Raw genomic sequence first — 26,535 nt, forward strand, 5'->3', positions numbered from 1 at the left:
AACCAGAGAAGGCAGTTTGACTATGCAGAGTGTGACTTCTTAGTGATGTCAGAGATGTGAGGGGAGAAGAAGAGTGTGGAGTCGAAGATGACCGCGAGGTTTTTTGCCTTGCAGGTGGGAGCAGGAAGAGGGCCAAGAGAGGCAGGCCAGAGAGCTGAAGGAAAGGAGGGAGCAGATGTGCCGATGAGGAGAATCTCAGTCTTACTGGCATTAAGGCCGAGGTCATTGGTGGCACACCACTCCTGGATAGGAGAAAGATAGTCAGAGATAAGGGTAGGAGAGGAGATGGGGAGATCCACCATCTTTATCAAAAGATGGTGGATGTGGACCTGTACAGTTAACATGTATAATTTTTATAAAAACAAATGTAAGTTAAGCACTGCAGGGGAAAAAAGTCATGTGTCAACACGAATTAAATAACGCCCACCCATCACCCTCATACTTGCCAACCCTACAGATTTAGGCAGTAGGCTACTGCTTTTGAAGTAGCCCTACCGCCTACAGATTTCAGTGACAGATTCTACTGCTTTTTACAGTGGCAAGTAATTTATGTGATTCTAAGGCAGGTTCCAGGACAGAGCATGCAACACATTAATTACTCTTTCTATACAGTGGATTGGTAGGTGATTACTTAGATTGCACTCAGGCCAGTCCACTAACCTGACAGCTGCGTGGCTCTGTCCTGCACTCTTGCGGGTACAACCCTTAGGTGAACCAGCAGTCAAAGCATGTGTCAGAGTGTAACACCATCCCACAGCATCTGCCGACAATTTGGTGTTAGCATTCAGAATTATACATTTTTAACATTTCAACATCTTTCCATGTTGTGCTGTTTGTATGTTTTGTATTTTCCTGTGATGTCATTGTTATGGGAATTATTATTTTTCAAACTTGAAAAATCATACATCTTTTTGGTCACAGAATGTTGGCAAGTATGCACCCTCTTAGGTTCAAGCATGTACAGTTGGGGCCACTTTTGCTTTACACTTTTTTTCCTAACTTCTCCATAATAAAATATTTAATAAAATATTTGCTGCTGGTAGTCCAATTAAGGACTTTAATGCAACATCGCAGCCACCTTGCCTTGACCTAAAATTCAGGGTAGACAGAGAGGAACGACCGTTTTTATTAACTTTTTACTCCTGGTTTTGGAATCAAAAGATCTAGTCAACTGTTGTCGCCAGAGCGAGGCTTGAGCCGCAGGCTTTACTTCCTGACCTGAATGGATGGGTTTCTACAGGCGTTTCGCTGAAGTGACATCAGAGGGAGGCGTGACACGCACAGGTCCAAACGGCCAGTGCTTGGGTCGTCGCCTGACCAATGGAGGGCGCGGGGCGTGGCCCGGAGTGCGGAAGCGAGAGAGAGTTATGGTGTGAGCCAGTGTGACAGGCGCCAGGGGAACTTATGGGCGCAGAGACAGACGGTGCAAAGGGAACAGAGGGGAGTGGCAGAGAGGCTGGAGGGCACAGAGGGCAGCCAGAGAGAGGTAACGGGGCAGGAGAGCTGGCAAGAGTGAGTGTGTGCAGAGACCTGCGAGAGGAGGCACAGGGTGGGGGGAGTGTGCAGGGACCTGCGAGGAGAGGAGGCACAGGGGGTGAGTGTGCAGGGACATGCGAGGAGAGGAGGCACAGGGGGTGAGTGTGCAGGGACCTGCAAGAGGAGGCACAGGGGGTGAGTGTGCAGGGACCTGCAAGAGGAGGCACAGGGGGGGGGGGAGTGTGCAGGGACCTGCAAGAGGAGGCACAGGGGGAGAGTGTGCAGGGACCTGCGAGAGGAGGCACAGGGGGTGAGTGTGCAGGGACCTGCGAGGAGAGGAGGCACAGGGGGTGAGTGTGCAGGGACCTGCGAGGAGAGGAGGCACAGGGGGTGAGTGTGCAGGGACCTGCGAGGAGAGGAGGCACAGGGGGTGAGTGTGCAGGGACCTGTGAGGAGAGGAGGCACAGGGGGTGAGTGTGCAGGGACCTGCGAGGAGAGGAGGCACAGGGGGTGAGTGTGCATGGACCTGTGAGGAGAGGAGGCACAGGGGGCGAGTGTGCAGGGACCTGCAAGAGGAGGCACAGGGGGGGGAGTGTGTAGGGACCTGCAAGAGGAGGCACAGGGGGAGAGTGTGCAGGGACCTGCGAGAGGAGGCACAGGGGGTGAGTGTGCAGGGACCTGCGAGGAGAGGAGGCACAGGGGGTGAGTGTGCAGGGACCTGCGAGGAGAGGAGGCACAGGGGGTGAGTGTGCAGGGACCTGCGAGAGGAGGCACAGGGGGGGGTGTGCAGGGACCTGCTAGGAGAGGAGGAACAGGGGGTGAGTGTGCAGGGACCTGCTAGGAGAGGAGGCACAGGGGGTGAGTGTGCAGGGACCTGCGAGGAGAGGAGGCACAGGGGGTGAGTGTGCAGGGACCTGCGAGGAGAGGAGGCACAGGGGGTGAGTGTGCAGGGACCTGCGAGGAGAGGAGGCACAGGGGGTGAGTGTGCAGGGACCTGCGAGGAGAGGAGGCACAGGGGGAGAGTGTGCAGGGACCTGCGAGGAGAGGAGGCACAGGGGGAGAGTGTGCAGGGACCTGCGAGGAGAGGAGGCACAGGGGGAGAGTGTGCAGGGACCTGCGAGAGGAGGTACAGGGGGTGAGTGTGCAGGGACCTGCGAGGAGAGGAGGCACAGGGAGTGAGTGTGCAGGGACCTGCGAGAGGAGGCACAGGGAGTGAGTGTGCAGGGACCTGCGAGGAGAGGAGGCACAGGGAGTGAGTGTGCAGGGACCTGCGAGGAGAGGAGGCACAGGGAGTGAGTGTGCACGGACCTGCGAGGAGAGGAGGCACAGGGGGGGGGGTGTGCAGGGACCTGCGAGGAGAGGAGGCACAGGGGGTGAGTGTGCAGGGACCTGCGAGGAGAGGAGGCACAGGGGGTGAGTGTGCAGGGACCTGCGAGGAGAGGAGGCACAGAGGGGGTGAGTGTGCAGGGACCTGCGAGGAGATGAGGCACAGGGGGTGAGTGTGCAGGGACCTGCGAGAGGAGGCACAGGGGGAGAGTGTGCACGGACCTGCGAGGAGAGGAGGCACAGGGGGGGGAGTGTGCAGGGACCTGCGAGGAGAGGAGGCATAGGGGGTGAGTGTGCAGGGACCTGCGAGGAGAGGAGGCACAGGGGGTGAGTGTGCAGGGACCTGCGAGAAGAGGCACAGGGGGAGAGTGTGCAGGGACCTGCGAGGAGAGGAGGCACAGGGGGTGAGTTTGCAGGAACCTGCGAGGAGAGGAGGCACAGGGGGTGAGTGTGCAGGGACCTGCGAGGAGAGGAGGCACAGGGGGTGAGTGTGCAGGGACCTGCGAGAGGAGACACGGGGTGATTGTGCAGGGACCTGCGAGAGAAGGCACAGGGGGTGAGTGTGCAGGAGGCACAGGGGTGCTGCAGAGGCATAGTGTGAGGACGTTGGGAGGGAAGAGAGGTCCAGAGCGTGTGGAGGTAGGCAGCAGGAAGGGGCACTGCCAGGGAGCTACGCAGAGGTGGGAAGGGGGCAGAAGACAGCTGGAGACAGTGCACCAGGATAGGGGTGTGAGTGTGCACCAGGAGAGGGGTGTGAGTGTGCAGGGATCTGCCAGTGGGGGCACAGGGGTGCTGCAGAGGCATAGTGTAAGGACGCTGGGAGGAAAGAGAGAGGCACAGAGCGTGTGAAGGAAGAGGGGAGTAACGAGTGGAGGTAGGCAGCAGGAAGGGGCACAGCCAAGGAGCTACTCAGAGGTGGGAAGGAGACAGTAGACAGCTGGAGAGAGTGCACCAGGAGAGGGGTGTCAGTGGGCAGGGAGGGGGTGGGTAGGGTCCGAGTAACACGGTATCAGGCGTGTACACCTAGAGTGGGATTACAGGGGGCCGTAGGGAAAGTGCAACAAGACACCAGTGAAGGGAGGAGTGCTACATGCTCCTCAGAGGCAGTGAGAGACTGAGGACTGCTAGGGAAGCACGGTGGGGGTGGGACCGAGGGAGACTCGTAGCCCCAGACCTACATTAGGCATAACATACCCTGAGAGAGGTGTATGACACCTGAAAGTGGTCTGTGTCTTGCAGGAGCTAAACGCCCAAAAGGACAGTCCTAGGAGATAAAAGGGACGCCAGGAGGAGGCGACCCTGAGAACATCCCCGCAGACCTCTCACCATGGAGCTGCGCTGGCCGGTAAGTCACATGGGGAGTGCCTGATGCGAGATGCTTGACCCAGGTGACTACTCACAGGCAGGGCTGCCCTTGGGGTTGGGGACTGTCTTGGGGATGGAGATTGAGTTTAGGCTCAGGGATACCTTGAGGATGGATTCGTGGCTTGGAGATGGATCATTGGGTTACAATCGCATCTTGCTGGTGTTACAACTACTGGGTGTACTACAACGAACACGTTGCGGGAAACTAGAATGGGATGCTTCATGCATGTTCCCATAGTTCGTAAATGATGAGGACAAATGTTTCTAGGGGTCTATTGTCTGCTCTGAGGGACGTTTTTCCTGAGAATTTATCTGATGCATGCCTCTTGGAAGGGTAAGTGGGTCCATCGAAGCCTTGGTGCCTACTCAGTAGGGATCCTCATCTACCAGCTCTCCCTCGGTGTTGTAAGGGTTTCATGGTGCTTGCCCCATCTATTAGGACACATGAAGGAGTGCGGAGTGGGTAGCTCCTCAACAACCTTGTGGGCATCCCAGGCCCCCATAGTCCATTGTCTATTGTTTAAAGTGCAGATCTAGCTAGAGATCAACGGAGTGCTGTACAGGGTGTGGGTATCGAGCATTTTGAATGGCCTATTTTAACAGTAGCGCAGTACTGTGAGTTACGATTCTGTACGCCCATTGGGATTGGTCCTTGGGCAGGTGGTGTTGAAAAGGTCACATTTTGTGAGATTTGCAAAACTGGAGAATTGTGGAGGCATTCCGAGTTGATACTGGTATAGAGTTCCAGAGGGTGGGTGATTGGCAAGAGGAGAATTGTTTGCAGGTATTTTTTTTTTTTTGCAGAAGATTTTTGATTCGAGCTGCTTGGTCGATTTGATGCGCAAGGAACATGTCCAGCTATGTGGAGCTGAGCCGCCAGGTACACTGGTGTGCTAGTTGTGAATGCTTTGTAGATGATACCTGTACTCTTGAATAGTATCATGGCCCAGAGAGGAAGCCAATGTAGTTCGTGTAGGATTCGGTCACATTTCGTCACATTTGTAATAAAGTGTACTGCAGTGTTTTGGATTGATTTTAGGGGAGCAAAATGAGCCACAGGGATCCCTGTCAGGAGGGCATTCACCCCATCTCCCTCCCCATCATCGGTGTGCGAGACCACAAGGGCCTGTTCTATGGACCGGAAGTCCTGTGGTAGGATGAAGGGTTTGAGACGGGCTTTTGGGGCTTCTTGGTTATGTGTTTCTGGAACAGGCTTCTGTTGATGTTAGCAGCCTAAGGGTTTTCTGCATCACATAGTTTCTGATCAAGTTCTCCTCAGCTCTCATCATTGAGCCATTGTTGGACGAGTTGTTGTTTAGTGGGGTGACCGATGGGACCGACTTTGGTTTTGGAGGGGTTAAATTTGACACAACACACACAAAACGTTTTCCTTATCATTACAAAAACGACTCCAGGAACCAATACTAAAGAGCATATCAATTGTGCACATATTGGTTAATCTTACTGTGTTTTTTATTTATTTTTATTTTGCGAAAGTGTTTGGATGAATCTGTGTGTATACTTTACGATTGGTGTAATGATACATCAATAAACACCATCCGTGTTAAAAGTTTTGAAAAAGCATGGCAAAAATACCCTTTACCTGAAATGTGAGGGTATTGTAGGCCGTTTCTGCCAAGCCACAGTGCCACCCAGTAGCCCTTTTTGGAAGTTCACCTCAGTTCAGAGCCACTGAGCAATGCATACTGGCTTAAACATTTGTTATTGTGCATTTAATTAATTACAAACTTTAAGCACATGAACAATCAAAATGTTAGTTTCTTCAATAAAAAACATATATGAGCAAGAAAAGAGAAACGGAAAGCATAATAATTCACAATGTTAATAATATGTAATATCCAAATTCATAACAATTTAACTGCTTTTAAAATCCTTGCGATAACACAAGAAAAATGTTCACATGTGATTGGGTGCATTACAATTTAGGGCTGTCCATATCTGGCTCTCTCGGTCCTAGGATAGAGACTCTATGCAAGCTTCTGGGTTTAAAGTACATTTGTCCTCTGTCTTTAGTGAACTCGTGAAGAGGCATCCGCGTGTTAAGTATTTGGGGTATGAGCCGTATGCCAGTGCAGTAGTGGAGTTTTAAGGCCAAGCAATTTGTCAACATTATATTTCTTTTCTACTGCAGACATCACCAGTATATAGTGATAGTTGGGCTGATCGTATCGTTTTTATTGTTCTGACTAGTAGGAAATTGAATCAAAAGAATGAATGAGGTAGTTGCTAGTCTAAAAGTGATGTTGGATGAGTCGTGGCCTTCAGATGTGTTCAAGAGTGCCTGGAAGTTGTGTGGGCAACCAGGTCATATTGGATTCCCTCCTACTGTTGGAGGAGGGAGTTCTGGTAAAGCCGAGCCAGCGGAAGGAGGTGTCAGAGCCAGGAATTGTCTGTGTGTAGAATAAGCAGCTCTACAGATATGTGGTGTATCAGCCATTTTTACTTCCAGAAAATAGGCAAATACTTGACAAAAAAATTAAAATGTGGGGAAAAATACTCCCAATACAAATAGGAAACATGCCTGTCCCCCTGCCTTCATCCACACATCCCCACGAATATGTTTGTCTCCGTAGTATGCGTAGTGGCACAGGAATAACCTTTTATTACTGCCTGATCTGAAGAGGTAGAAATGTACAACTTGGTGCAAAGAAATATTTATTACAAAAATATTTTGACTTGCTTATTATATACTCGCATTCGGATAGCAACTTATTTTTTACTGCCTAAAAATCATTTTACTCCCAACTTTAAAAATAGTGTGTAAAATGCTCCCACTTGAAAAGCGTATTTGGAGCACTGAGAATAAGTGTTGGGAACACAAAAGGAGAGTTTGTTGGAGGTTCTCCCCATCATCCCGAGCCATATCAGATTGGCCTCAGGTGGAGAAGAGAGAATGTGTTGTCCTTGTATGTACTGAATAGGTAAATGAGCCACTGGAACACAGTGAGAGAGTAATGCATGGTGGGCTCGCTAGCTCGAACAAGACATTTGCATTAACCCTCTAGGAGGGCCGCTGTACATTCTAAGGTCTTTATGCAGAGGCTGTCTGGCACCTTGTCACAGGTTTGAAGCCTTCCTGCACTTCAAGCAGGAGATCATCGGGGTCACTCAATCTAGGAAAAAAGGTGTACATGAAAATACCAATATCGACGACCTCTATGCTCACGCAACAACATTGCACCCACCCTCGCAGTCTGTCTCTCTATCTCTATCGTTCCCCTTTCGCACACACTTCCAAGATAAGCTAGGAAAGTTATCAATTGGCGGGAAAACATTCTGTTTGCTGCAGAAAATTCCTCTAGGGCAGCACTATTTTACACCTAGCTTTATTAACCGAAGATGGACCACTCAACTAGGATGCAGACAGCTACATATGCATTCCAGCCCCATTGTGTGGCCTCATTCAGCCATCTTATTCTACCGCACCATATATGTCTCTCTCTGGCTGAAGTCACTGAGTGGAAGAGGCACAAGAAAAGGCCAGGAAATAATTAGTTTGCACAGAGTTTGTAAGGGGTGGCATGCTGAAAGTATAAAATACGATGTATGACAATGTTGCTCCGTTACGTTGTTGCAACCTGTATACGGATCTGCATGTGGTATTTTTACATTTTGCAATGGGTATCTTTTTATTATTAAGGTATTTATTGAGCGCAGACCTAGCTTTCGAGAAGCAACAGAGCGCTTTACAGAGGTATACACCAATACAGATACACAACAGAGCGCTTTTCAGTGTAACAACAGAATGGATAAACAGCGTGGGTAGGATACAGAGGGGCTCACAGGAGGGGCACAGCTGTACAGGGTGGCAGGGAGGAGAGGGCTGGGCGGTGGCGACCAATTCAGGTGGCGCGTCGTGCAACATGATGGACTAGGTGTTAAGGTGAGACTTCTTGAAGAGGTGGGTCTTGAGTACTTTTCTGAATTGTAGGAGCGTGGGGATGAGTCTGATGCTGACGAGGAGGAGGTTCCATAGTCTTGGGGGTTTAGGATGAGTAGGCTCGTTTTCTGGTCCTTACCTTTTTTTGCAGAAGTGGATTTCTAGTCTTGTGGTGCGCTGTTCGCCGGAAATGCTGAATTTCTCCATGAGGTAGCTGGGTGACTTGAGGGTAACTGCCTTCTAGATGATGCAGCAAGACTTGAAGGTGATTTGTGCATGCAGTTGGACCAGTCAAGGTCGATGAGGACCAGGGTGATGTGGTTGTATCTGCGTAGACCCTTAAGGTGTGCGGCCGCGTGTAGGACGCTTCTGAGGGGCACACAGGTTTACAGCGGTAGGCCTTCGAGGAGAGCATTGCCCCATCCTGGCCGGATAGGACTAGTGCTTGAACAGTGGATCTAAAGCTATCTGGAGAGAGGAAGGGCTTGACTTTCCACAGGCGGGAGAGCTGATAGCAAGCTGTCTGAGTTTTCTTAGCTATGTGTGTCTTGAAGGGGAGGTGTTAGTCGATGTGGTCCCCAAGAGACCTGGCACAGGAGGTGAGCTCGGGTGTGAATCCCTAAGGGTTCATGGTTTATAGCCAGGTGTGTATGTCTGGGTTTTTGGTGTTGTTGGTGAGGAGTTGCAATTCTATCCTGGAGGGGTTGTGCTTCAAGTATGCGCTGGACATCCAAGACTGGATCAGCGAGAGGCAGGTTTTGAGCCTATGGCTGTCCTTGATAGAGTCGATCTTGAGATATAGCTGTGTGTCGTCGGCCTATTGGTGGATGTGGATATTGTGTGTGTGGCTAGGATGGCTCCCAGCGGCCCCATGTATAGATTGAATGTAACTGGGGAGTGGTTGGAACCCTGCTGGACTCCACAGCAGGGTTCCAACCTCTGGTAGCATTGGTGATCTAGAGGAGCCCATCTGAACATGCTGTACGGTTGGCGAGGTAGGACTTGAATCGGTGTAGGACAAGGTTGCTGATCCCCATGCACGATGTATGGGGTCCGTGAGCGCTTGGTGGTCTACTGTGTCGAAACCATCCAAGAGTAGAACCAGGAGGCAGGTGTGGCCGTCGTCAAGGATGTGGAGGTCACTGTCGACCACCTGTATGGTTGCCGTCTCGGTGCTGCATCTGGGTCGGAACCCAGATTTGTAGGTTTGCAGGAGATTGCGTTGCTGCAATTGCGTGGCTGCCGCTTTAATTTATCTATCTATTTATCTATTTATTTATTTATGCATTTGTAAAGCGCCTAAGCCTGAAGGCATCTGGGCGCTGTTGTGAAACCAGTTACACACAGACAAAGAAAGAAATAGCATCAGACAGTGGGTAACACTAATTAGGGTACATTGCATAGCCTCAAACCCGTGCTCCAGTTTAGGGAGGTCCGAGCTGGTAGGAGTGCTCAGTGAAAGTGTCATGGGTTAGCCAAAGAACTATGTTTTAGGGCTTTGCAGAATGGGCAGTAGGATTTCTCAGCTCTTAGGGTGGGTGCAAGGAGTTCCATTGGTTCACCGCCACGTTCGGGAAGCTGGATCCTCCTCCTCTAGCTCTTTTGAATTTAGATAAGGCCAGGCGATGCGCGTGGATTGATCTTACCGGGCTTTGGGTTTGACAACTCACCATTTTATGTGACAGGTATTCAGGGGCCGTCTTATCGAGGCATTTATTCGTCATGGACCATGTCTTGAAAGTAAGCTTTTTCTGAATTGGGAGCCAGTGAACTTCCTTTCTTGCTGCTGGGCATTGGTTTGGGTTGCTTTAATTTTGTGGATGTTCTGTTTGAAGGTCCCTGAAAAGAAGGTGCTACAGTAATCCAGTCTTGCCCCGACGATGGTTAGGCAGCTGGTAGGTGTGAGGAATTGTCAGGCTGCATTGGTGAGTTTAGCTGTGTATGCAGCTGAAGTAGCGATTGCTTTCACTTGTTTAGTGATTGACAGAGAGGCATCCAGATGGACACCCAATGTTTTCTCTGAAGCTGGGATCTGTATTCAATCTACCGTGAGTGAGGTGAATTTGGAGTTGAGATTCTTCAGCATAGCTAGAGATCCTACCAGCAGGATCTCCATGTTGTCATCGTTGAGACATAGGCTGTAGGTGGCCATCCAGACCTGGATGGTGGCGTAGATCTTGTTGATGGTGCAGGAATCCTCTGCATGGATGCCTGACAAGGGGAGGAGTATTTGTGTGTCATAAGCAAAGTTCGTGTAGGATATGCTGATGGAGTTTGGTGAAAATATTGTCGAGGGAGGGTGAGACACGTGAGCTTTGTGTGATACCACAGGGAATCGGGATGAGTGGGGCGCTGGCTGTGTCAGGGAAGACCCTCATGAATCTTCCTTCTAGGAAGGAGGCTATCAGGTCTTGGCTTCATGGCAGAAATTGGCAGTGGCCGTCGGGTAGTGGCAGTGGTTTATGTTCGTCGTCGTCGTCGGAGGAGGAGGAGGAGGAGGAGGAGGAGGAGGAGGAGGAGGAGGAGGAGGAGGAGGAGGAGGAGCTTGCCTTCATCTATGAAGGCATCTAGCTAGTTTTTCAGTTCTAATAGCGCTGATTCCGTGCCGTGGCCCAGACGGAAGCCTGATTGGCGCATGCTGAGGATGTTGTTGGATTTGGTTGTACACTGCTCTGTCTAGGATCTTTAGCATGAAGGGGACCGTAGTGATGGGGCGGTAGTTATTGGGTGCTGGCACATCGAGCGTGCCTTCTTCAGTGAGGGTAGGACACGCGATTCCTTTAGGCTGTCTGGGACTAGATTTGCGGTGAAAGAGACGTTTATCAATTTAGTAATAAAAGGGACTAGTGCTTTCAGCAGCTTTTGATGGTAGTGGCTGGGCAGATGTCTCCTTTTGCATCTGGAGGGTTTGAGGTTTTTGAGAATGTTGGCTGTTTCTAAGATATCTTTAAAGTGGAATGTTGTGTTATCTGATGTTTGGTGGTGAGGGCCAGAGTAGTGGGTGTGGTGATAAGTGCTTTTTATCTCTGTTTTCTGCTGTAGAGAGACTATTTTTGACTGCATGGCAATCTTGATAATGCACCATGTCTCGTCTTTTGAGATGGTGGTGGGTGGGGTGGAAGACGTTTCTAACTCTGAGAATTCTAAAATGTCTTGGGAGTTAGCGCTGGCGTTGATGATTCTTGTTTTATAGGCTGCTGCTTTGGCTGCGATGATGGCCTGCTTGTATGCTTTGGAGATCAGGGTGAATGCGGCTTTTGCGTCGTCGGTAGGTGTCCTTCTCCATGAGTTTTCCGCCTGTCCCTTTCTTGAATACAGGGCTTGGAGGGCAGGGGTAAACCAGGAATTAATGTGGCCTATTGGTTTGGCTCTTCTAGGAAGAAGATGGGCAACAGTGTCTACTGCCTTGATCAGGGTATTAAGGTAAAGGTCTGCTAAGACCCTCGGTTCACTGGAGTTAAGGGGCTCTGGTAGGAGAAGTGAGAGGTGAGAGGAGTGGGGAGATAGTCTTTAGAGATCTTCTGGGAGCTACAGGCCAAGGAGGGGTGGTAGGGCAGAGGGTATTGGAGGTGATGGTAATCTGACTGTTAAGATCGGCTATCCAGTCCAGTGTTCTGCCCTTGATGTGAGTGGGGTCAGAAACACACTGTATGAAGCAGAGTGCATTGGTCCCGGCTGTGCCGGTCGTGTCCGTAAGGTCGTTGTGACCTAGGTTTAAGTCCCCAAGCATAAGAGATCTGGAGGTTGGTTCAATGTCTTCTACCGTGTTAATGAGATTTTTCCTCGATGTAGGGCTGGGAGGTCGGTAGATGAGGTGGATAGCTATGGAATCCTTAGGGGAGGATGAGAGTTTGGGCGAGAGGAGTTTGCAATTCCCTTCCATTGAATAGTTGGCAAGTCTAATTTTTAGAGAGTGAGTGCAACGCCTCCACCTCTTGAGTTCAAACTATCACTTCTGAGGATGGCGTAGGCCTCTGTTAGAACTATGGAAAGTGCTGGACCAGAAACGTGCGGTAGCCAGGTTTCCGTGATGGCGAGGATGTCAAGGTCTTGGGCAATGATCAGATCATGAATGACGAGGGTGTGTGCTGTAAGGGATCTATCATTGATGAGGGTTCCCTTCAGGTAGCATGGAAAAAGCGACAAGCAAAATTACAAATGGTGCACACACTAATCTCTTGAAAATACACCAGACGGGTATACTTAAAAAATACATACGTATATGTTAAACATCATGATCTCTATCACGTCAAATAAGTACTTTACACATAATATACATTCATAAACAAATGCATAATGTGCTATAAAGACTCTCCTCGCCCCAGTTCCTGTATGTGGGCCCACTGTCTCAGATAGGCAGCCAACCTAAATTACCAGAGGGGGAAGAACAAGGAGAGCCTGGTCTAGCAAAGCAGACAAATTCCCCAATGGTCCTAAAGACACAAGTCGGCCCTGGCATGTATTGTAGACCACAGACCAGGGGTCCGGTCATCACACATGATGTGAGGAAAAATAGCCTGAAATCAATACAGCCAACACTGAAGCGAAACATTAATTTTGACCATCTGGGGCTTAGTTCTACAAAATAATACAATAATTAAATATAGTGAGGAGGGTGGCAACATTTCAAATCCTATCCAAAAGCCTCCAGGAGTTATTGAAACATTGTAGACACCGTTACCTTTGCAGTACACTTCGAGGAAGAATATTTAAAGCTACAATGTAATAATAACATTCACCATAAGAGAATTACAGAGCAGGACTTGAAAAATGCATCAGCACCAGAGGTAAGTCCTAAACTGCTAGTTCTTGCTCCAGAGGTCACTGAACCCCTTGTGGCATAGGAAAAAAGTTCAAGTGGCAGATAAGTAACCCCAGAGTCCCTTACGGAGAGTTCCACGACAGGTTGAAAGTTCCATATGAACTATCCAGATGAAGGATGAGCAACCGGCCTAGAGAAAAATGCAACAGAGCAGGAGGTACTCCAATGAGAGTCCATGGGAAATGCAGGTGAGACTCTCCTCCCTAGATTCTGAACCCTGGACCAGAAGGACATCCGAGGGTGAATATCTCTAATAATCGCCCAACTAAGGACTCAGCGGTAGGTACTCTGTTCAATAGTTTTGTCAAAAGGGAGAGTGGTTAAACAACCCAGGAAAGCGCAGGCTTCCTAGGTGCATTTCACAGGATATCTTGAACCCTGAGGCAGAGATTACCCTCATGACCCAAGAACTGAACAGACAGCCTTTCCACAACTTCTACCTTCAGGCCTCAAGTGAATACCTTGGTGAGGAAGATGAGGGAAAGTTGGATTATGGTGGCTCGTTGGACAAGGAAGGTTGGCAGCTCAGCTAAAAATGACCCTTCAACCAACATGCTTCTTCCAAGTTGCAGCAAGAGAGCAACACATGACCTTAAGTCGCACTGCAAAAATGGTCTCTTCCCCACTCTCCTAGGGTGGAACAGGGATCCCTCACCTTGGGGCAGAAGGCTCACCAGGACAAAAGCCAGGGGGAACCCTTTTCCAGATGGGGAAATGGAATTTGGAGGCCATAGTACCTGAACGCCCCCTATGACTCACAAATATCATCATGGTATTGCTCCCAGTATGTTTTTTGGCCAGTGTTCTCCCTTTTCCATTTCAGGACTCCAACTCCCAAAGTGCATCTACGAGGAACAAAGAAATCCTGAACCAGAGCCAGGAGAGCGGAATTGGCACAGCCAGGGAGTGGATTGAGAATCTCCCTTTCAAACAGGAATGAGACACTCCAAACCCGACCAGACAGACCCCAGGCAGCTAGAAAGTCACAGAAAACTAACTAATAAGAATCGAGAGACCAATTAACAGGTGCCAGAAGGGGTGCAGGGTGAAGACCCGGTAGCCACTGAAGTCATGGGGAAGGGTTTAGGACCCCCTTCAAAGTTATCCCTGAGAGTGTTTGAGGGCGTGAAGCACACAGCGATACGCCTGAGCGACAGGTGAGAATCATGCCATCCTCAGGGCAGTTGGGTGGGGGGGTGGAGGGGAGGGGGTAAACGCGCCAGTTGGGGGTTGCGCAACACAAGGTGGGGGGAGAGTGAGTTGGGGACAGGGGAAGACCGGGCATAACTCTGAAATGGCAAAAGGAGGAAAAGAACCTAAGGGAAGACACCTCGTACAGAAGAAGGGATGGGGATGAAGATCCTGACACGTAACGTTAGGGGACTGAACTACCCAGTCAAGCATAAAAAGGTGGAGCAATCCCTCAAGCAGGGTGCATTTGATATCGTAATGCTCCAGGAGACGCATATAAGAGCCCAAGACAAACATAAACTCTGCTTCATGGGGTACAATCAAATCCACCAGGCGAACGCACAAGGAAAAAAGAAGGCAGGGGTGCTCATAGCGATCAGAGAATCCTTGCATGTGCAGGTAAAGTCCACATGGGGAGACGCAAGCCACATGGGATATTATATTGGGGGGGGGGGATTTCATCATGGTGTGGGACCCATCCCTAGATGGGTCCGGACCTAGGCAACAGGTCCGGGGCGCCCCCTCCAAAAATTTAAAGCAGAAAATGGCATACCTCGGGCTGGCTGATGCATGAAGCAATGGCAACGGCAAACAGAAAAGCTATACATACTACTCGCATGTATACAATACGGCCTTGAGAATAGAATATTTATGGGTCTCGGTGGGCCTCCTTGGGAAGATAAAACAGACAGAGATAGATCCCATTACACTCTCAGATCATGCCCCCCTGTGGGCATCCATAACCTGGTCAAAAAAACTACCCCCGGCTTTGGAATTGGCGCCTCCCAGAGGATATAATCAGGGATCGGGTAATGGGCCAGACGCTTAGAGAACACATCATAGACTATTTAGCTAGCAATGACCTCCCGGAAACAAACAAGTGCACAATATGGGACGCCCTAAAGGCGGTAACAAGAAGACACCTAATAGCACTCAAAGCACAGAGAGAGAAAATGAACCGTCAATGGGTAAAGGAACTAGAGGCAAAAATATGTGCGATCCAAGCCGAACTGATCCAGACCTCAACCAGAAAACTCATGCCAACATTAAGACACGTCCAGGGGCAGCTGGAAGCACTCTGCACAAAAAAAACGGAAAAGGCACTCCTACACACAACATTGGTATTACGTGAAGGTGAACAAAGCCGACAAACTGTTAGCGAGACTACTGAAGGGCAAGCAGCAGGCACAGACAATAATGGCTTTAAAAGACGAGTCGGGCCAGCTCAAGACCCAGACTTCCGAGATAGGACAGATATTTCAAAGATTTTACCAAAAACTGTATTCCATGGATCTCCCGAGAAGGGAAAAGCAAGAAGCCTTTCTTGCAGGGGTGCAGCTCCCCTTACTGAAAGAGGAATACAAGCAAACTCTAGAAGGGGAAATCACTATAGAAGAAGTCTATGCAGCTATTCAGTCCCTCCCAAAAAACAAAGCCCCAGGCCCGGACGGATATACCGCCCTCTTTTATAAGATGTACAAAGATATCCTCGCCCCACCACTCACATCCATGTTTAACACGTTTTGGGGGAGGGGAAGCGTGACCCAAACCATGAATGAGGCAAAAGTGTTGGTGTTCCATAAAAAGGGGAAGGAAGAACAACTCCCCACTGCATATCGCCCCATAGCTTTAATTAACCTAAATGCAAAGCTGTACACTAAGATTTTAGCAGCAAGACTGGCACCACTCCTTCCTAAATTGATCCACCAAGACCAATCGGGATTTGTCCCAAATTGGCAGACTCACGATAACATACATAGGGTTCTGCATGTAGTCGAAAAGATAGAAATCAAACAGTCCCCAGCTGCATTGGTTGCCCTGGACGCGGAGAAAGCTTTTGATCGAGTAGAATGGTCATTTCTAGAGAAAAAGGTTCTAAAGAAAATGGGATGGGCAAGGGATATATAGATATGGTCCGCGCCAATTACAACTCCCCATAAATAAGGATAGCGGTAAATGGAGGTCTACAGGACATGGTACATTTAGAAAGAGGGACGAAACAAGGGTGCCCACTCCCACGCCCCCACATGCAATCTACTTAGAACCCCTATTGGCAAAAATTAGGGCGCTACCGGAGGTAAAGGGCATAGAGATGGCGGGACAGGCGCATAAAGCGGTTGCCTATGCAGACGACATGCTAGTGGCACTAGGGGACCCGGGGAAACCCTCCCGCATTTAATGGACGTCATAGAAACGTTTGGTGAGATCTCAGGGCTAAAAATAAATAGGCAGAAATCGGAGATGTTGGTCCTGGCTGGTAATAGGGAAGACATTCGAGCAGTCGCAACAGATTGCCAACTGAAGATAGCGACCACTGGAATTAAATATCTGGGAATCACGCTCACCGGGAAATTTAGACGACTTGTATGCCCATAACTACCCACAACTCCTAGCAAATATTAAAAAAGACATGCTAAAATGGAACCCCTTAACAATCTCTTGGTGGGGTAGAATCACAGCGGTGAAAATGATGATGCTCCCAAAATTAATGTACATATTTCAAGCCCTCCCGATAAGACCCCCTTGCATTCTTTAAGGAACTCAGGAAGATGGCCTCAACCTACGTTTAGCAAAACAAAACCCCTAGAGACTCAAATGCGGTTGTGACAGCACACAGAAGGGAGGGGGCGTGTGCCATGCCACATTTTAAGATATACTATGAAGCTGCCCAGCTCTGGGTCTTGAGGGAATGGATCCGGGAACAGGGGGGGAAATCTGGGAGATGTAGGATAGGGCGGTAGCAACAACCTCCACCAGACATTTATTATGGATCAACAGACGATTCAGACATGTTAACACGCACATAAGTGAGATAATGAAGACAACAATGGGGGTGTGGGACGATGCTACAAAAAAAAACCCTAACTAAAGATCCCGCCACGTTCATGCCACTGTTTGGTAACCCAGAATTCCCACCAGGAATGGAAAGGGGAGCTTTCCGAAAATGGGAAGAGGCGGGGTGCAAGATGGCGGGAGATATGCATCAAGACCAGCAGATAAGGTAATTTGCGGACTGCACAGCACTATTGAATTTAACACCGAAAAACTGTTATAAATATGAACCACTCCACCACTGGTTGAGCGCAGCCCGCATAAAAGAAGCAGCGTCCAGGGATTTGACCCCCTTCGAAACCTACATTATGATGCATACAGGTACGCGTAAGTTTGTCTCCAATACATACATATATGTAAATGCACAAGCTGAACCAGCCACTTGGCAATACATGAAAAGGTGGGAGAAAACCCTGGGCTACACACTCCCCAGGGATCGATGGGAATACATATGGTGTCTGATACCAAAATTGACGAGAGCCATCAAAACTAGAGAAATGTGGGTGAAAATAATGACGCAATGGCACTACACCCCGGAGAGACTGCACACGATGTTCGCTAACTCCCAAAAAAAATGCTGGAGGGAATGGGGTGGGAAGGGGGACAGGTGACATATATGGTGAGAATGCCCGAAGTTAAGCTCTTACTGGGAGGAAAATAAAATCCAAATGCATAAAATGTTCCCGGGGAACACTTGGGAGATGAAGTGTGGCTAGGGGGCCTATGGGATCCCAGGGATAAAAGTCTAAATACTACGCAGAAGAGGAAATTTATGGACCTACTAATAGGGGCTTGGCTGGAAATTGCATATAATTGGAAACATAAATCCCCACCACTAGCAGTAGACTGAACGAGAAGGGTTTGGACACATCTAACCATGGAACTATTAACCTACAACATCCAAGGAGAACACGGAAGGTTCCGAAATGACTGGGGGCTAGTTCTGGAGTTCCTCCAATCTGACTATAAAGAACAATGGTGTCCACACAAAATAAGGATACTGGACCTATTTATGTGAAAGGTGAAATGAACTTCCCAGAGAAGACTTGCGTGGTCGGAGATTACCACGCTCGGGAGGTAGGGGTTAAGGGGGAATTTTATTTCTTTGGTTGAATGTTTTACAATGTAATGGTTCTAGTTATACCGTATTGAAAATGATAAAAATATGTTTAAAAAAAGTTCAGAAAACTAACTGGGAGTGAGGAGAGAATGCAGGGGGATAGGAAAGACGCAGACACCCTCCCCAAACCCTAATGGTAACAACACTTGCCAACATCTGTGGAAAGCTACAAGGAGAACAAGCAGCCTGAGCTCCTGGCTACTACCACATTAGAGACTCTTTCTAAAACCGTGGTGGACGGTTGGAGGCTTTTCTAAAGCCTCTCGCCTGCATCACACAACTCCTGGGAGAAAGACAGACACCAACAGTTGCATTGTCAGAGAGCTGCAGCCAATCGAAGGGAGAGGGGTTGCAGAACCTCCAGGATCACAGTATAAAAGGATACAGCAGGAGGGGCAGTGTGTGGATTGTTTGTGTGAGGTCCAAGTAGATGAAGGTGGACTGAGAGTGAAGCTGGAGGATGGATGGAGGAGCAGAGTGCTGGAGACTTGGTGGCAGAATTTAAGTAGAGTGCACATGAGGTATTTGTGAGAGAGGGTGATATCCGTTGTCTGTGTGTAGTGTAGTGTAACAAAGTTGGAAGGAGCTGTGTAAAAGGTGAGTGAGAAGGAAAGATGGGGATGGACTGGGGGTCGTCGCTAGAGGGAGCAGGTTTTGGATAAAGATATATAGGGGTGTAGGAGTGGGTTGCGAAGAGGGGATTGGGGATGTGAGAATTGGGAGAGTGAGCTTGGCATTCTATCCCTGGACGAGTGATCGGGGCACCATATACTGGAGTAAGGGGTTGGAGGGGAGGGGATGGTAGTAGTGATGGTCAAACGGGAGAATAATAGTGGTACGCAGAGGGGAGTGTGGCAGGAAAGGTTAGTAACATTGGAGAGTGGATGTAGGGGGTAGAAGGAAAGAGGGAGACCAGGGAAAGAGGAGAGATGTAATAAGAAGAGATGGTTGGTTGAATTGGACAGAGGAGAATAGCGTGAGGAGAATAGTAGTAAGAAGTCAGAGTGGGGATTCATTGTCTGACGGCACTTCCATACAGCACCCTATAGAATGAACATCATTGATAGTCTGGGGTCATTCTAGGAAGTCCTTGCGAGAGCTTAGGCAGATGAGGCGTTTGCCTTTAAGACCTCACTCCTTGACAAGGTAGAATTTATACAGTAGGGAGAAACTAACCCTGGGAGTGGGAAAGGTTAGAGAGGGTCTTATGCATTTCGATGAGAAAGGCACAGCCATTAGAGAGCCCTCTCCCAACACCTTTCCCCATCCTGATGCATTGTATTGACCCCCCTGCCTCCCTTACTGATAAACAATCAAAACAGGATGATCATATCAGTCACTGTTGTCTTGAAAGTAAAACTCTCCTTGAACCTTCAGAGACTCTGCAAGTGATTAAGGCTATCTGTGACACTGGCCAAAGGCTAGCCCCCCAATAGCTAAAGGGAGCTGGGGGAAAAGGGTCAGAGGCCAACATGTTGGTTGGACAGTATGATTGCCACTCGTCCTACGCCACCACCACAGGAAGGGAGTGAGAGCGCCCCGGGTCCTACACTCGTCTGAACCAATTCAAAGCAATATAGAGGCTGTTGTGTGGGCTCATAAAGGACTACCGTTTTGTGCTTCCTACTTTGTGGTTGCTCGGAACAAAGGGAGCCCTAAAATGCAAAATTACCTAGAGCAGGATTTTTAAAAAAAAACATTGGTTCACCAATGGCTACTAGAAAATGGCTTGAACCCTGGTGAAGCCAAAACTAAAGTACTGGTACCACCAACCTTCTTCCTAAAAGTAATGTAGGGTGAAAATCCCCTTGGGCCAAAAATGGAGGGCGTGAGAGGCACTCCTTCGACTGGGCGTCACAGTACCATATACCTTAAGTACTTTTTAGTCGGGTTGCAATGGCAGGCAAACTTCAAGAGAATTGTCTCTGGCCACCAATAAAAATAAAAGGGACAAATGGAGAAAGTTGAGGGGCCCTAGATTCCCCCAAAAATAAGCCAGAATACCTAACGGTAAGCATTGTGATTTTAGGAATAGGCTAAGGTAGAATCGATAAGCTATGATGCGAGATGGTGTGTAGAGGTGAGCATGGGGCATGCATACGCTAGAGCGAATGTGGGTAGGCAGAGGTAAGCTATGATTGGTGGGTTGTTGGGGATAAGCAGGGTTTAAGTTGGATGGGTACAGTGTTGGAAAGGGCCAAAGGTATTTGGACGAATCCAGGGAATTCGTCCCCCCACCCTCGCTGTGAGGCTAGCGAGGTGAGCCCTCTTTGCAACACCCTCCTGGGGACAAGAACTCCCGTTCCGTTCCTGTGAGGAGCTCCCTAAGCCATACACCTTAATGGATCTGAAATAAAGAACCATATGAAATCCACAGATTTGCCAGAAGACAAAGTCACAGTATGTCATCAAGAACAAGAAAGAGAATCTGTCCCTTTAAGGAGAAACCTCCATTTCACTGAGACAAGTAGACAAAGAAGACACGCTAAGGAGATGCTAAGCAAAGAGTGAGTGTAAGCAGGGGAAGCCCCCTGACTGCTGTTAGAACAGTTTTTCTAAAGTCCACACAAGGGGCTATATAAAGGTATACCTTGGTCAATACAGAAACTCTTAGTAAAGACTGCATATTATTGTAGCGTAGCCAGAGCAGTTGGGCATTATTGTGGAGGGAGAGAGGGCTGTAGAGAGGTACAGAGAACTTGTAGCATATATATGTCCAAAGAAACACTGATCCAGTGATGTATTGTAGAAATAATGGTTTATTTTATATATACACAGGAAAAGAGATTTCTTTAGAAGGGTAAGTACCATTATCATTAATAAGCCCAATTATAAAAACCAACACAATACTTATGGTATGCAAACCAAATTAGAAACCTTATTTAAAATAGCAGTATGCAGTTCAAGGTGAGTAAAACCTACTGTTAAACATTTGTAATTGCAGTATGCTGTTCATGGCGAGTAAAACCACATTAGTAGACTTTTTAGAGTGACGGTATGTAATTAAAAGTAAGCAGACCCTATTTGTAATAAACTGTTGCTTAGTCAGTTTCAGGAATACTATAGTTATACCAACAATGTTACAAGTAAGTACCTTGCAATTTATGTAACTTATTCTTCTTTCAGGAATGATACAGTTAAACCAATATTAATTTTCAGAACAGTGGAACACAATTCTAAGGTAAGCAAGAACTTATGATTTACTTTTCAGAGGGGCAGTGTGCACTTCATGGATCAGTAAGAACTCGGGATACACATTTAGAATGGCAATAAGCTTGTGAAGAGAAGGGCACAGAAAGCGCTAAGAGCCAGCAGAAGAGGGGTTAAATGGATGATAGATGGGTTGAGGCCGGGACCCTTGGAAGTCTGACTCCGAGGGGTGCTTTTCATTTTGCCGGAGGATGATTTGTTCGTTATTATCCTCTCAGGAGGTGTGTGATGCGGGGGAAGAGACGTTGATGTGGGTGTACTGAGACGCCGGGGGAAGAAGAGAGACGGGAATCGAGAAAGGAGAACAGCAGTAGATGAAGCTGTGAGATGTTAGCCCGTGTTGAGGGCTCCATGTATACGTTGTGTTAACCAAGCAGCTTCAGGGCAAAGAGGAAACGCGGCCCGCGCACCAGAGCAACAGTGTGAGAGGCCATAGATGTACGCCCCGGTCTCCCATGTCAATGCAACAACAATGGAGGTTGCGAGAGGCCATAAACACATACCCCGGTCTCCCATGACATTGTATTACAAACAGTGTGAGAGGCCATAAATACACTTCCCGCTCTCTCGTGACAGACTATTTGCAGCAAACCTTGTGAGTGGCCACAGAAGCAAGCCACTGGGAGAGAGGCTCAGAGATCAGCCCGCCCTCCCCCCTTTGTGTATATTGTTGTCTACAGTGTCCTTTCTATGGGATAATGTATATATATGGGATAATGTATATATATTCTGAAACCTCGAAGAAGCTGCGAGGTGTAAAAATCAAAGTTAATGTGCATACCGTGAACGGTGGCCTGTCCTTATGCCTGGCTAAGACTTTCACAAAGCTAGTCAAGGTGAGTAAAACCTTATCGGTCAGAAACTTGTACATTATTTCTATTACAGGAATAGTTAGTTATAACAATGTTACTTTTCAGAGGAGTGGAACACAATTCTAAGGTAAGACTTTTTAGAAAGGCAGTAAGCAGTTCAAGGTAAGTAAGAACCTAATGTTACACGTTTAGAATTGCAGTGCTATTCAAGGTGAGTACAACCCCAGTAGTAGACTTTTACACTTTTTCAGTGTCAGGAATAATACACTAGTACCAACTCTGTTACTTTCTGGACGGGTGGAACACAATTCAAAGGTAAGTAAATAACTTCGTATACTTTTCAGAATGGCAGTAAGCAAGTCACAGGTAAGTAAGAACTTTGTAACACTAACTTATTCTACTTCAGACATACAGTTACAGCACTAACACCTTAGCAAGTAAGTACTTTGCAATACTTCTATTTTCTAGAGAGAGGTTTTATACTTTAGGAACCCTTCCCTATTCTAGGGCATGAGTGTTCAACAAGTAAATATAGACTTTAGAGTTGGTAGAAAGTGTTCAGGAACTTTGCAGAATGTTCCCTAGATGCGTTCCAGCGTTAGTACTGGGCAACCAGTATGGGCGAACTCCCAACTGCATGCCTCACCACCCTAGCCACACAGGAGCAACACAAGACTTTAGGTAAATATTACTCTCAAACACACAGTAGCTCAGCAGTGAAGAAGAGCTTGCAGATTGACTTCATTCGGATGCAGCAACACAGGACCAAGTGTCTGGATTCTTGGTAGTGGTGAGGAAAGAAAGAAAGAAAGGACAATGGATGGGGACTTGCTGCAGCAGTCGACAGAAAAGGCTCCCAGCAAAGGAATCTTCAGTGCTTCTTACGGCTCTGGGGATTTGGCGCCCTTTTGAAGGTACCAGATCAGGACAGCCAGCCCCCACTGGGGGTGTGGTTTTTCTCAGACCACCAGAAGACAAACATGAGCAGAGTTACGGGCTCCTCCCTCACATCTTGCCTTCACCGACAATCTGGATCCTCGACGTAAAAAACAAAGGGTTCACGCCCAAGACAATAGTACAACCAGGACCTCAGAAGGACAAGCACTTTAAAAAAGGCAAAAAAAGAAAGAAGCCACTATTCTAGCAGAATGGTGACCATTCTGTGCATTACCGCGGCTGGTTTGACTGCTTGCAAGTAAAAATAAAATACATTTCAGCCTTAGCAGCTTGTGGCGCTTCTCCTTAGTTTTTATAGTTTTATTTGAATGCTGTGCTTGCTGTGCTTGCTGTGAGTGGGTGATTCTTAACCTGAGACTGCAGGATTCTGACAATATGGAAATATGTCAGAAGCAGCTGTACTCGCTCTTGCACTCTTTATGTTCTGCTCAATATAAACCACAATTTGAGATTTCCTTTTTATGCTCCTCAGCACTTTTTTATCTCTTTAATCATGCTGAAATGTTGCATTATTTGTTGAATTGTCTTTATTCATTTAATATAGCTTGTTGGATTAATCTTCATTCAACTGCATTGCTTAATTGGTACATTCATTCGTTGAATTATCTTCATTCATCTAAAACTTGTTGTGTTATGTTTTACCCAGCTCACTTTTATACTGTCCCTTAGGTAGCTATTATCCCTTTGGTAGCTGTGATCTTAGTAGCTGTTATCCTGACACATGTTTCCCTGTTATTGTAATGTGTAATAGTCCTACAAGCAGTTTTATTTGTCAATTATGGCTCTTGTGCTTTTGTATGCATTCCTGAAAAATGGAAGGTGATAAACCATTCAGGGTCATTAGTTATATTTTCAAGATTTGTTTGTTGTAATTTAAAGAATCTACTTGATACTTAGAACGCTGTGCACTGCCTTTTGGGATTATTTGTGGCGCTGACAGTTTAGTGCCATTCGGACCTTCTATTTGTCCCCTTAGCTTGATTGAATTGGAAAATGTGCATCAAATAATTGTTTTACGCTCCCTAAAGGTAGAAACATTACTAATGTTTAGTTTTGTGGCTGTTGGCCCAAACAATGCTTTCATTTAAATGGTTGCGTTGCATACGGTTTGAGCTTATTTAGATCAAAAAAACTCTTTACTACATGTAGGATATTACCTTGTATCTCGCTATTGCTCAAATACTACTTAATACCCTCGGGTCTATGCAATTAAAACATTTCTTTCAAGCTTGTGCTTAACATAATGTGAAAATCCACGATCTGCTGCTCTCTCCCGGTACGATTGCTGTGAATTTCAAACCGCGGAGATGTTGTTTTTATTTAGCGTGATCACGCTTGTGATGGTGAACGTAGTGACGTCACGCGGCGCCGCCATGTTATAGTGGGTTTAGTTAGGCGGATATATTATCATTTGCTACTGTGATTACCTTCTCTAATATATGGATATTGATGACACTTTCTGGTTAATAAGTTACCTGCAGGCAAACAATATTTGCTTGACTACGCTTCGTCGTTAAAAACGCAGAGGTTTGAAATGAAATATGCACACGGAGGATAGTTTCCAAGTTGTTCATTTTTACAATAAAGGTATTTGCCTATTATGATATAAACCAGGTGTTGTGTGGTGTTCTGTGGTTCCAGCACTGAATCTGCACAGTTAATAGATTCATCAATTGTTAATCTGGACATTTATCATAAACACGCATAAATTAATGTAATGTTCATTTTATGAGATATGCAGAGTTTTTTTACAGAAAATGGTACATCTCCCGGTTTATGTTGAAACACCGGTACGGCATGTATCCATACTGCATCTCCAAAATGCCTCTTTTTCGTAGTTGTGTTTCCATGTTGCTTCCTCTTGGTGGAGTCAATATTTTCTCAATTCCAAAGCATTTTAGTTGCGTGATGTCTGATGGCTTGTGCTGCTCCTGAAAATGTGTTGCAAGAGGCGATCTTGTATCTTGGCTGGTAATTGCTCTTAAATGTTCTCCTATCCTTATTTTGAGTTTTCTGATTGTGCTGCCTATGTATAATGTGTGGCATGCACATTCCATTCCATAGACAATGTACTTGCTGTTGTAGTTGATAAGGTCCTTAATGGTTGCCTTCGTTCCGTTAGGTTTAGCGACGTTTTGTGTAGCACTGGCCACACCTGTAGTTTCCTGTGGTCGGTGGTTGTAGCCATGACCTTGGGTTCTGATTCTTGGATGTTAGGGAGAATACTCTCTTTAGGCTGAATTTCCTAACCTATTGAGTCCCCCAGCAGCTTTGCTGGATTTCTGGAGTTTGTTTTTTCTCCTGCCAAGAGTGAGACTCTTTTTCTCCCACTCTTGGACATGATTTATGGTGTTCCTTTGACTGTTTGTGTTTTATGGGCTATGGGGTCCTTTACTCCATAGGGTCTCATGTGTTTTTACTATGTGTGTTACACAGCACCCTCATAGTGACACCCCACCATAGACTCCATACCCTGGGACTGACTACTGTCTCCAGGGCATGTAAAGTCACCATTGGCTTTACTAGTCCCAAATTATTAACAGAAAGCGGTACAAACCATCATATTGTGGACGTACTGGTCGGGGCAATTCGATTGCCCCGGGGTCTGTTAGTCGAGGGGGCACGTCTCCGTCCCCCCTGATCAAGTTTTGGCTTGTGGCAGTGGATACTACTTTTTATATTTGACCGCGAATATATCCCTATGGGATTTTCCCATTGTTCGAGGCTACCAACTTTAATTATTTAATTCTTATAGCCTCAAACATACCGCTGGTTTATTTATTGAATATTAATTCGCCGGTTGGTATTTTTTGCCAGGACTCGATTCTAAAATGGCGTTTGTGTTCTCTTCTGTGACTCCAACCCAAGTCGAGCCCTTTGTTCCACTTTTGGCGGGCTTCCCCACAGAAGCCTCCAAAAGTGGTGCCACTCTGTCTGGGTAACACAGGCGGTGTCGGAGGGGGTTTTAGGCACCCTGGACTGATTTACCTTGGTAACTCAAGTCGCACTCTTCTGTGATTGGCCCAAGTGGAGAGGCTCACCACTTGGCATGTTTGACAGCTAGGCTGAGTGAATGGGGGTGTGCTGCATAAAAGCAGGGCTTTGGGGACTGGAACTTCAGAAGTCGCCACAGGACCTGAGAATCCGACGAGGGAGAAGCTGAGCCGACCTACCACGATGACACCACCGGTGGAGCCCTGCGGAACCGACTCACCACTTCCCGACGACAGAGAAGATCTCCCGGCTGGAGAGGCTTCTTTCCCTGACTGGTGGGCACAACCAGTTTACCTTCTTTTCCTCGCATCCCAGGACGTCTTGTGGTCGAATTGCCCGTGCCAAGCACCTCGGCAACCGGATAGCCACTTACCACTGGACCGCGAATAAAATGACCGCTCCTTTTACCTGAGAACTCCGCAGCTGGTTTCTTCCCTGGCAGTGCAACGGACTCCTGCCTTCCTCCCCGACGAGATCTTCTCTTTCCCCGGACGGAGCACCGACTTGCATCTGCTGCCAGGAACAACTG

General features: G+C 47.6%; 1 protein-coding gene across 2 annotated transcripts in view; it reads left to right on the forward strand.

The window, feature by feature from the left end:
- The first annotated feature begins 1,261 nt into the window (after positions 1–1,261).
- The window catches only part of ADCK5 (aarF domain containing kinase 5), a 925,852-nt gene continuing 900,578 nt past the window's right edge, over positions 1,262–26,535 (forward strand). Inside the window, exons 1-2 of one of the 2 annotated variants that reach the window (XM_069621949.1) lie at positions 1,262–1,372; positions 4,042–4,147. In XM_069621949.1, the coding sequence (XP_069478050.1) occupies positions 4,130–4,147 (18 nt within the window). In that variant the 5' untranslated portion in view covers positions 1,262–1,372; positions 4,042–4,129. Of the gene's footprint in view, positions 1,487–4,041; positions 4,148–26,535 lie in introns of both variants that reach the window. The other variant, XM_069621948.1, reaches the window with a different exon arrangement.

This window comes from Ambystoma mexicanum, chromosome 5q, assembly GCF_040938575.1.
Source record: "Ambystoma mexicanum isolate Mex_15411 chromosome 5q, UKY_AmexF1_1, whole genome shotgun sequence".
NCBI lineage: Eukaryota > Metazoa > Chordata > Amphibia > Caudata > Ambystomatidae > Ambystoma > Ambystoma mexicanum.